This window comes from Puma concolor, chromosome C1, assembly GCF_028749965.1.
Source record: "Puma concolor isolate L17-30 chromosome C1, mPumCon1.1.hap2, whole genome shotgun sequence".
In the NCBI taxonomy this organism is placed as follows: Eukaryota; Metazoa; Chordata; class Mammalia; order Carnivora; family Felidae; genus Puma; species Puma concolor.
The window spans coordinates 48995055-49007102 of record NC_141674.1 but is presented as its reverse complement, the minus strand read 5'-3'; the positions used below and the strand labels follow the sequence as shown (position 1 = coordinate 49007102).

The following is a 12048-nucleotide window of genomic DNA, read 5'->3' as shown; positions in this document are numbered from 1 at the left end:
GAGTTGGATGCCAGAGTTCAGCCTCAGGGCCTGAGTGGGACTTCTGCCTTCCTCTTTGATCTTCCTATCATCTACTTTCCAACATTATAGGAGGAAAGAAGGAGGGAAAAGCCAAATTGGATGTGTAGCCTTTAGCCCAGTCACCCCTGTGTTCAATATACCTCGATGCATCAGTATCACTGTCATAATCGTTGACTCGTCAGATTAGTTGTGTCTCCTCTTGGGATTGACCAGACTGGTAGGTTTCTATCCATCTCCCCTTTTATCTCACCTTAATGGCATAACATTAGTAGAAGCATTGATTTCTCCTCAAAGGAGGAGACGTCACTTGCTAAATGCTGTGCAGGTATGGAGCCACACACTGAGCAGATTGTTGGCAAATTGAAGCTTCCGGGGCAAAGTGGTAAAGATGAAGGAATTCCATGAGGAATGGTTGATGGAATGAGAGTGGTTTCACCTAGAAAGGAAGACATTAACAGGGAGATACGAGCATTGTTCTCCATAAGAGGAATTCAGATTATTCTTCCTGGTATCAGTACAAACACGTTGAGTATTTGTTATGTGCTCTTTTCATCTCATGTAATTTATAGTGTCATCTTAAGGGGCATGTGTATTTCATTGCTATTTTCTGAAACAGGAAACTGAAGCACAGAGAGATTAAGTGACTTGCCCTAGGTCATACAGAGAGTGAATGGTGTAGCTAATATTGGAACCCTAGTCTGTCTTTCCACTGAACTGATTCTCTTCCCACTGTACTAATAGATTCTCCCAAATTATAGATATAAAAAAAAAAAAATAAGTGTCTTGATTTTCATCCACCAAAGCCAGCAAAAGTTTCCAGCACTTGGGGCGAGAGGATGCTAATTTGCTGAAATAAAGTCTCTACCTCTTGAGATGGCCAAAGGGAAAGATATTTCTCCTGGGAATCTTTTCTTCCACATCCTCTCCCTAGGATGAAGCCCCTGTGTGTTGTAGCAACCAAGAACCCACTGAATAAACCTATAACCTTGTGCTTTCTAGAATAGGGGCAATGCTACTTCAAGTTTCCACGAAGAAAACCTCATCTACAGCACCCTGGACCTCTTCTTTGCTGGAACGGAGACAACTTCCACAACACTGCGCTGGGGTCTGCTTTATTTGGCCTTATACCCAGAAATCCAAGGTGAGCATGCCAGTGAGTGTGCCTGGGGCAGGACAGAATGGTGTCTCCTAGAGCATACGGCCCCCAAGTTGGGACTAGAAGATAGGATGGTAGAATGGAAAAACAGTCTTGAGGTGACATGGACTTGAGAATGGGCACGTTCTTCAGTTTTCCTGTTAGGACTGTGATGGGTTCACATAATCCCAGTGTAACAGAGTCCCTGCCCTCAGGAAACTCAGAATCTAGAGTGAAAACAGTGAAGTCAATGGACACTGTGGTGAGTTTCAGGAAAAGACTTACATTCTTATACGAATGTATCTTGTTACAAGCTTCTAGCCTTTTAAGTCATGTCTTCCATTGGCCTGTGGATAATGTTCAGACTCCTGAGTCTGGATTATCATGCTCTCTGATGTTCCTTCTTCTGCCTGTCCAGCCTTAGCTCCACCCACCGTACATGGTGGCCTCACTAAATTACATGCTGTTTTCTTTGCACTGTCCTTATTCATGCCTCTGCCATCAAGCTTGCTCTTCCCTCTCATCTGCTTCCCCATTTTCTCTACATTGTAAATCACCAGGTGTGCCTGAAGAATCTGCTCAAATACAACCTCCTCTAAGATGCTTCCCCACTCTAATAGGAAACTACTTACTCTAGAAATGACTTTATTATTACTGGATTATTTTCCTCCTCTAGAGATAACCTAACACACCTCCATTACTATGCGATTGCACATTATTCATATATCTTCCCCAAAGACTGTCATCCATTCAAAGGCAGTGACTGTTATAATCTTTTTTTTTTTTTTTTCTCTCCAGGACCCAGAGCAAATTTGAGCTGGAGAGATGGGATGCTAGGATACAGTTTTTCAAACTTTGGATAACAGTTTATTAACGGGATATAAAATCAATTTAGTGGATCAAGACCAACATTTTTTCCTAAACTAAAAATAAAGATCAGAGTACTTCCCATGTACGAAGGATAAGATTGTTCATCAAACTTTATTTCTTTCCATATATTTACATAAAAGTATGTTTTATGATTTATGGTGTAAAATGCGTTTGGAACTCTGAATTACATTTTCTAAAAAGTTTAAAAGCTATCTCATTAGGATATAGAGTTGGCTTCTGTAATAGGGTCTCCAAAATAACAATAGCTTAAAATGATAGGGGCACCTGGGTGGCTCAGTCAGTTGAGCATCCAACTTCAGCTCAGGTCATGATCTCACAGTCCGTGAGTTCAAGCTCAGAGCCTGGAGCCTGCTTCAGGTTCTGTGTCTCCCTCTCTCTCTGCCCCTCCCCTACTTGCTCTCTCTCTCTCTTTCTCAAAAATAAATAAATATTAAACAAAAATTTTAAATGATAGTTTATAGCCATCTTCACAGCACCATTATTCACAATAAGCCAAAAGGTAGAAACAACCCAAGTGTCTATCAATGGAAGAAAGGATGAATAAAATACGGAATACATTGCAATATTATTCATCCTTAAACAGGAAGGCATTTCTGACATGTGTTATAACACTGATGAACCTTGATGACATTATGCTAAATTAAATAATACAGTCACAAAAAGACATATACTGTATAATTCCATTTCTATGCGGTTTCTACGGTAGGCAAATTCATAGAAACAGAAAGTAGAATGGGGGTTGCCAGGAGTTAGAGTAGGAAAAAATGAGAAGTTATTGTTTAGTGGATGTACAGTTTCAGTTTCTCAAGGTAAAAAGTTCTGGAGATTGGTTGCACAATGTGAATATGCATAACATTATTAAACTATACACTTAGATGTGGTTAGCATGGTAAATTTTAGGTCACATATATTTTACCATAATTTTCAAAACTCATTAAATGGTCAGGAAAAAAAATTCTAGGGGTGCCTGGGTGGCTCAGTCAGTTGAGCGTCTGACTCTTGATCTCAGCTCAGGCAGGTCAAGATCCCAGGGTCATGGGATCAAGCCCCATGTTGGGCTCCACACTTAGCACAGAGCCAGGTTAAGGTTCTCTCTCTCTCCCTCTGCCCCCTCCCCCGCTCACTCTCTCTAAAATAAAAATAAAATATATTTAAAAAATTCTTATTTCTATCAAAATTAAAAAAATCTAAGCTTGACTCAGCAGAGCACTTTGGGTTCTAAGCTTCTTCCAACATGTTGCTCTGTTGTATCTAGAATGATGGCCTTGTTTATACTCTTAAAGATGGCTCACCTTGAGGGCTGCCTTTCCACAAGTGGAAAGGGAAGAAGGAAACACCCTTCCTTTAAGGACATGTTTCAAGTACCAGACATTCCTTCTACATTATTCTATTGACCGGAACTTAATCACATGGTCACACTTACAAGGGAATCTGGGAAATGTAGTATGTAGCTGGGTAACCAGGCGTCCAGCTAAAAATCTCTTATTGTAGAAAAAAAAAAGGAAAACAGCTATTTTGGGGCACAATTAGAAGCGTCTTTGATGTGTTGGGTGCTCACCTAAACCAGTTCATGTAAATCTCAAGACGTCCTTAAGAGGAAGGTGGATTTATCCTTACTGGTAAGAAGAGAAAACAGCCTCACAGAGTTTAAGTAACTTGCAGTAGTAATGTTGTAGAGCAAGAGTTTGCAACCAGATTTGTCTAAAACCCAGGCCCACTTTCCACTCATATAATTCCTGAGAAATCAGAGTCTATAGAGCCTGCTATAGTTTTAGCCATTTTGATCCTGGTTATGCCATTCTTTTTTTTTTTTTTTTTTTTAATTTTTTTTTTCAACGTTTACTTATTTTTGGGACAGAGAGAGACAGAGCATGAACGGGGTAGGGGCAGAGAGAGAGGGAGACACAGAATCGGAAACAGGCTCCAGGCTCCGAGCCATCAGCCCAGAGCCCGACGCGGGGCTCGAACTCCCGGACCGCGAGATCGTGACCTGGCTGAAGTCGGACGCTCAACCGACTGCGCCACCCAGGCGCCCCGGTTATGCCATTCTTTAGTTTAATCGGGCTTAAGGAAAGTTGTGGAAGAGTAGAATAATAGAACCTTCTTTTCCAGAAAAAGTCCAAGCTGAGATCGACAGGGTGATTGGCCAGTCGCACATACCAAGCACAGCCGCTCGAGAGTCCATGCCCTACACCAATGCCTTCATCCATGAGGTGCAACGAATGGGAAACATCATCCCCCTGAATGTGCCCAGGGAAGTGGTAGATGATACCACGCTAGCTGGCTACTACCTGCCCAAGGTAACCAGGGACTCTCAGCCTCAGATCTTCAAACCCATCTTTTAGAGCTCTGAACTGGAAAGTGACTCATACTCTTGCCTTAGGGAATCACTTAAATGGGAAAGAGATATATTATACCTGAGATAATACTAGTTTTTTTCTCCATGTGTGATCTTTGGAACATTAATCCAATGAGACGTTAATAGGTATTAGGGAGGGGAAAGGGGATTCCTAGGTCAAATATGTTTAGGCAGAGACCGGCTTTTCTTTGCTGTGGGATGTCTCAGTGGGTTTTTTTATTCGTTTGTTTGGTTTTACTATGTAATGTGCATTATGTGTCTTTGTGGGGATACAGCAAGCAGCAGTTCTCAGACTTTGCCACGGAGCCCTTTTCTTTGCCTTTGTGGAGCTTCTCACAGTGCTAGGAACCTGCCAGACCTGGAAAATTCTGCTTCACAATCCTGGGGTTCTAGAACATTAAAATAGGAAGGGACATTTGAGACCACCTGGGTCAATATCACATTAATGCTGGAGTATTTTTTCCAGCTTTTACTTACAGACCTGTCATGGGACTGCCTCACAAAGGAAACCAATCCAGGTGTATGCAATATGAATTATTAGAAAAAGAAAGGAACCAATACTTATTAAGCAATGAGTATGTAACATGGACTATATAGATTCTTTCAAAATGTATTCATCAGTCTTCAGAATACCTATTATTCCCATTTTATAAATTGGAAAGTCGAGGCTCAGGAGTGATAAAGCTTGCATAAGATCTCTCAACTACAAAGAGACAAGAGTTGGGTTCCAGAACCAGATCGGTTTGTTTCCCAGGCTCATCTTTTTTGTACTACACCATGTTCTCTCCACAGGAGTTGCCTTACTTGGACTTTAAAAGAGTCTCCCTGCAAGTGTTCTCAGTTGGCCCCTGTTAAATTCCTGTCCTCACAAAGGAAATTCTGTTCTCTCCGCCCACCAGTCTTAAGATCTAGGCAGACAGCTCTCCTCTGCCCTCTGGTGTCGTCTCTGCACATTGCACATTTACAGTTCCTTTGCTTTCTCAGGGTGTCGGTCGGCTTCTGTGGATCCATTCCAGTTTGTCTAGATCCCTCTGTGTGTGTCTTACCGGGAACTTCTCTCAACAGGCAGAACCAGGGGAGCTTACCTATTCCTATCCTATTCCTACGGCTGTTTCCATTCACTGTTTTCTTATTGATAGACATCTCGTGGGTGAAGGCTTAAGTCTAAATTATTTCACAGGTGCAGTGTGCATTTTTCTAGCAATTCATTTAGCTCAACAGACTCATTCTACCACTGGCTTTAAAGATCAGCTTTAATAAAGATCCTGGGAGGGGCGCCTGGGTGGCGCAGTCGGTTAAGCGTCCGACTTCAGCCAGGTCACGATCTCGCGGTCCGGGAGTTCGAGCCCCGCGTCGGGCTCTGGGCTGATGGCTCAGAGCCTGGAGCCTGTTTCCGATTCTGTGTCTCCCTCTCTCTCTGCCCCTCCCCCGTTCATGCTCTGTCTCTCTCTGTCCCAAAAATAAATAAACGTTGAAAAAAAAATTTAAAAAAAAAATAAAGAGAGATCTTAGTGACTATATCTTGTAGAGGCCAGGAGCCATGCCTTTGACATGAACTAGACCTTGTACAGATCACGGCTTTACCTCTTCCCACTGCGTAACTCTGGGCATATCACTTCACCTCTCAGAGCTAAGACTTATCTATCTGTAAAATGCCATTTAAAACTACTTCATGGATGGAGAGAAAATGAGGTCATGCATGTAGTGTTTAGTGTAGAAAGTGCTCAAAATAGCAGTGATTTACTAACTTAACAAATATCCAGTAAGCATCTAAAAGGCTCCCACCTGGGAAAACAACTCTGAACAAAATAATCATGCAAATATATACTTATAAACCACGGAAACTGCCCAGAGGGGAGAACCCGCTGGTTTCCATAAAGATACAGGCCAGCTGGAATGGGGAGGAGGGGCACGAGTGGTCTGAGAGGGCTTCCAAAGGGAAGTGGTGTGTGAGCTGAGGATTAACGAGTGATGGAGACTTAGCTCAGTGACAAAGTAGGGAGGAAGGGCATCCAGGCAAGGAGAACAGCTTATAAAAAGGCCTAGAAATGAGTGGGAACATAGCATGTTTGGGAAGCTGAAAGAAGGCGTCTGGAGTGCAAGTGCAGGAAGAAGGAGAGTGGTCCAGACAGGGGTCAGGAGATGGGTCTCTCCCCTAAGGGTGATGGGAAGCCAGTGAAGGGTGTTCAGGGTGTGGGTGGGCGGCTGGGGGTTGGCATCATTCTATCATGTCCAAAGCTCACTCTGCTTTTACAGCATGGAGCAGATTGAAAGGCGAGAGAGGCCACGGGCATGGTGGGCAGCTCTTATAAGACTGTAGGCAAGGCAGCTGGTAGCCTGGATCAGAGGCGGGGGTGGACACAGAGTGAAAGTGACAGAACCAAGAGACATTTAAAGTAAAAGTGAGCCGCCTCACTAAAGGATTGAAGGCAGAATGAGGGAAAGGGAGACAACACAGAGGACTTCTGGTTTCTCGTTGTGTCCTTCGATGAATAGTGGTTCCCTTTACTGGGGGACCTGATCCTATTATTAAGCCTTCTGTGGAGTATACCAGACACTAAAGGGAAGAGAATGGGAAAAAGAGAGATGCACGGGGTATCTTTTACCTGGGTAGAGCTGCCAGAGTTATCACTTCGCTGAGCGGCTGGGTTGATTTGGGTATAGTACTGACTAGCTAGCTGTTGCATTATTCTCTCTGGTGTAGACATGTCCCTGTAGAAAGATCCATTCTGCAGTCAGTAGAAGCTACACTCCTCTGATAAAATTCCCTGCAAGCCCATCATTTTAAGCTATACCATTACAAAGAGCAGGGTGGCTGCAGGGGAGGGGGTGGTGGGTGGGTAGGGGTTAGGCTCAGAAGACAGTGAGTTGGGGAGTGTGAGGGAGTCTGGGGTGTGGTCAAGCCCTGGCGTGGGAGTCAGGTGACTGCTGCACTTCTGAGTACACGTGTTGCATGGGTCAAGCCTCGCCTGAGTGTTTTCTGCCTTTTCTAGGGAACCGTGATCGTTACCAATCTGACTGCACTGCACAGGGACCCAACAGAATGGGCCACCCCCGACAGGTTCAATCCGGAGCATTTTCTGGAGAATGGACAGTTTAAGAAAAGGGAATACTTTCTGCCTTTCTCAGTAGGTGAGTTGTGACAGAAGGAGTGTGAGAATCCACAGTCCCTCTTTTGGCCCTTCCCTACCCTTTTCCCCGTCATGCTTGGCTTTTTGAAGGTTTCCAGATAGCCCTGTTCAGCGTGACTCCCCTCCTGCTGTTCTCCGCACCTGTGGATCCTTACTTCCTCAGCCCTTGCTTGCATCTGATGGAGGTTTTAGCTTTACTTTGTTCTGTTCCCCAGAGCACTGGGGACAGAGATTCAGTCCCCATCTCTCGCTCACAAAGAAGGTTGGATATTTGCTATCTCTGTAGAGGTTTTAAATGTCTCAAGTTCTTTTTAAAAGCCACCCACTCACATAGAGCTAGAGGCAATTTATAAAAATAGGATGGGGGTGGGGCAAGGAAAGGGGCTACTTGTTTATCATTATGGCCATCAGGAATGACTCTGGATGCCACTGTCCTAACTAGGTGGGATTCTACCCTAAGAGGTGCTTTTGATTTTTACAATTTTAATTACCCTTTAAAAATCTGGCTAATACATTTATATGGTACAAAGCTTGTAAAGTACAAAAGAGGATGTAGTGAAAACTCTCACATGTTTCTAAGCCAGCCAGTTCCAAAAGGGTGTTTTAATTCTTAACATTGTAAAATGAATAACAAAAATTCTTAGAATATTCCAGGTATTGAGTTAGGGTATGTTGCTTAGATTTTTTTTCAAGTAATTCCCCGATTCCTGAATTCTATAAAGATTTCTTGGGCATCTATTACGTGTCAAGCATCAACTCTGAGGATTTGACAATGAATGAAGTGGAAAAGAAAAAAAAACTGCTCTCATTAGCATGCACTGTGGTGTAACATTGCAGGGTTCACATTACTAGAACCACTTCAAAGATAAAGAGACTGAGGCTTAGAAGGGTATGACATCTAAAGTCTTCAAATTCATGTGGCAGAGCTACAACTCAGTGTTAACCAGATTTATCAAAAACTAAAGCCTGTGTTCTTCCTAGCACTGTCTCCTAAACATACACATATATGTACGTATATATAATAATATAGTTATATTATTTAGTTATATACATATAACTAAATGCTACACGGAGCCCATACTGTGGAATGCACGATAGTCTGCTTATCATTAACTTAAAAATAAATACAGATTGCTTTTCTGATGCGATATCCTTTTGCTGTTGATGACACTAGGGCTCAGAAGGGGAGGAACTGGAATTTGATAAGACCTGAAGTCCAAGGTGCAGCACCACCCTGTTTTCTGGGCTGATTTCTGATTAGAGATTAGAGCTTCTTTGTCTTTCTTCACCTGATTCCAAGTCATCTTTGCTCACATTGGACAAATCCCTCCCTGATAGGAAAGCTGCTGTGAGATATAGGAACACCTTCCAGTCTTCTGTCTACAGTAACTTCAAGTTTTATATTTCAGTACCAAGTCCCAGCCGTCTATTTCAAGGATTGGACTATAATTATTTTTGCCTCACTGGTGCTTTGCTATTGAGAATTTTATCACACCCTCTTAATTACAGACTTCATTTGCAAGCACATTATCTCATTTAATCTTTGCAGCCACCCAGTTATTAATAACTAGGAAAGCGATCAGTATTTCCTTTCTTCATATAAGGAAACTAAGAATAACAGAGTGGTTTCTTATCCAAGGAATGAGGCAGAACAGGGCCTACGAGTTAAGGTTTTATACTTCTCATCTACTGCTGTCTTTAGCACGACTAGAATATAACTCTCTTCCCCCTTCAAGTCCTTTTCACTTTGATTCAGAGTTCATTCCACAGGTGTCAGCATACGTACGCATAACAAACAGTCCACGAATGCAGCGGCTTAAAATGATAAGTTATTAAAACAATATTAGTGCTTACAAATCTACACTTCAGTTAGGGAGTTCTGGTCTTAGCTGGGTGTGTTTATGTGTTTGGGAGGTCAGCTGGCTGAAAGGCTGATCTGGGACCTCAGCTGCAGCCACAGGGCTTTCCATGTTACCTCTCATTCTCTGTCAAGCTAGCCTGAGTTTGTTTACATGGTAGCCATAAGATCCCAAGGAGGAGAATGGGTGGAGCTAGAGAGTGTAATGCTAAGCGAAGTAAGTCAGAGAAAGACAAATACCATATTTCACTCGTAGGTGGAATTTAAGAAACAAAGCAAACCAGCAAAGGAAAAAAAAAAGAAGAAGAGAGAAAGACAAACCAAGAAACAGACTCTTAACTATAGAGAACAAACTGAGGGTTACCAGAGGGGAGGTGGGTGGGGGATGGGTGAAAAAGTGATGGGGATTAAGGAGTGCACCTGTTGTGAGGAGCACTGAGGAATGAATAGAACTGTTGGAGCACTATGGTGTACTCCTGAAACTAATATAACACTGTATATTATCTATCCTGCAATTAAAATAAACAGCTTTGTAAAAAAAAAAAAAAAAAAAATGCCAGTCATGGAAGTTGAGGCATCACTTGCATGTCAGCCAAATGCAACAGCTGACACTCAACTGGTCCTTTTACAATAAAGGGCACTATCGGGACCACTGGCAAAACCTGACTGGGGATCTCAGGAGGAAATGGTGGTGATGCATCGGTGTTTCCTTGAGTTGGTGGTTATATTGTAGTTATGTCGAGAATGTCCCCGTTTGTAGGAAACACATACTAAAGAGTTCACAGGTAATGTAGACAGTGTATGCTCAGATAACTTGGGAGAAACAAGCTCTTTGTATTATTTTTGCAACTTTTCTGTACTTTGAAAGTGTTTCAGAATAAAAGGCATGATAGGGAAAGTATAACAGTAAATAAATAACTGTTACATACAGAAAGCTATCTTAATAATATTGCCACCCAAAATGTTTCACTTAAGAAGTGTTTTCAATCATATTCTTCCAATTTTTGAGAATTAACCAGATGAAGTTAATGCTAAGCTCTTTCGCAGCTAGAATATTTATTATTATCCAGGTGATATGTTAAAATACTTTGTTTTGCTGTGTAAGTTATTGAATTCTTTGCTCTATTTGGATTCAGTATGTAGCCCACACAATATATAAAATAAAGTTCCCATCTTACACACACACACACACACACACACACACACAGAAGTTTCCCTTGATAACTGAAGAGGTTACTTAATTAGTCCCAAATCACAGGGCTAGAATTGGAGGAGTTGAATTGGCTCTCCCTTCTTCTGCTTCCAGGTCCTCCCTCACTAACAGGGATTGGGATGTGGCTAGGTTGGTGCCAAGTGTGAGCTAAGGGATCCAGCAAGGGCCCCACGTCAGAAGCAAAAACCCCACTGGGGGAAAGACCACTGTATATAAGAAGGACTATTCAAGGAGGGAACCTGAGATAATTCCAATGCAAAGGGCCATCCATGGCCGTGAGGTCCCCAGTCATTAAGAAGGAAAACACGACATGGGGGACAGATGTCCTACATTTTAGAAAACCTGCTCTGACATTCACTGGCTTCTACTTTTCAACAGTTTTGTTATCTGCTAGTGTTGTTGTTTGCTGATTGATTTTGAAAAGTCTTTAGGCTACACATTCACCTTCTAGGTCAACCCAGGCCTCCCTCCTCTTCTGGTCCCTCACCCTGTACCTTCGCCCTGTGCGTCAGCTGCTTGACCCTTGAAAGCATTGGAGTCCAGACTTATACTCGGCCTGGCTGGCTATCAGATTAAAGGAGCCTCCAAACGTAAAGCTGTGGGGCCTTCCAGCCCCTTCTCCTACTCAGGTTTTGCAAGAAGTAGATGTCAGCCCCACACTAGATGGGAAGATGACCTATCTTATGCTTTTGTCTTCCAGGAAAGCGGGTGTGCCTTGGAGAACAGTTGGCCAAGTCTGAGCTGTTTATCTTCCTCACTTCCCTTGTGCAAAAATTTACCTTCAGGGCCCCCGACAATGAGGAGTTGAGTCTGAAGTTCAGAATGGGCATCACAGTCTCCCCAGTCAGCCACCGCCTCTGTGCAGTCCCTCGGTCTTGAAGTTGTCAGGGAGTGACCCTGAGGGACGATCGGAGGAATTGGACTCAGGAAGCTCCATGCAAATCCCAGCTTTGCTGTCTCCTCTGATGGAACCTTGAGCAGATCTTTTATGTTGTGAATGATTTACCCTTTTCATCCAGGAGATGAAAAGCAGATAATGGTTCCTGCTCTCAAGGAAGAACTATTACAAAAACCAGAGGGAGAATGGACTTTGAGTGATTCGGAAACCATAAAGCTTATCATAAAAGTTCTAGCTGAAATCTGCCTCTTTCTTGCCAGCTTCCTTAGACACGGATTTGCTTCTGGCCTGTGGAGGTAGCTCAGGTCAAAGTGGTGCCAAATGGTTGGTAAGAGTTAGAATGTGGACCCTGAGGCAGCCAGAGGCTAGCCACAAATGCGCTCACTCGTGGTAGCACTGTGCAAGCATTATCTTGCTCCGGCCTCAGAATGGCCCTCTGGCAAGTCAGCAGGGCAACTGTCACCCCCTATTTATAGGCGGGTTTCTAAGAAGCAGCAGTTTGTAAGGTTTACCTAAAGAAACACTACCTTGGCCTTGAACTC

The 12048-nt window shown here is 43.0% G+C and overlaps 1 protein-coding gene across 1 annotated transcript in view; it reads left to right on the top strand.

Moving 5' to 3' along the window:
- The window catches only part of CYP2J2 (cytochrome P450 family 2 subfamily J member 2), a 31035-nt gene extending 19288 nt beyond the window's left edge, over window positions 1-11747 (top strand). Inside the window, exons 6-9 of the mRNA XM_025934853.2 lie at window positions 1021-1162; window positions 4160-4347; window positions 7400-7538; window positions 11309-11747. Of these exons, the coding sequence (XP_025790638.1) occupies window positions 1021-1162; window positions 4160-4347; window positions 7400-7538; window positions 11309-11487 (648 nt within the window). The 3' untranslated portion in view covers window positions 11488-11747. The remainder of the gene's footprint in view (window positions 1-1020; window positions 1163-4159; window positions 4348-7399; window positions 7539-11308) is intronic.
- Window positions 11748-12048: the final 301 nt, after the last annotated feature.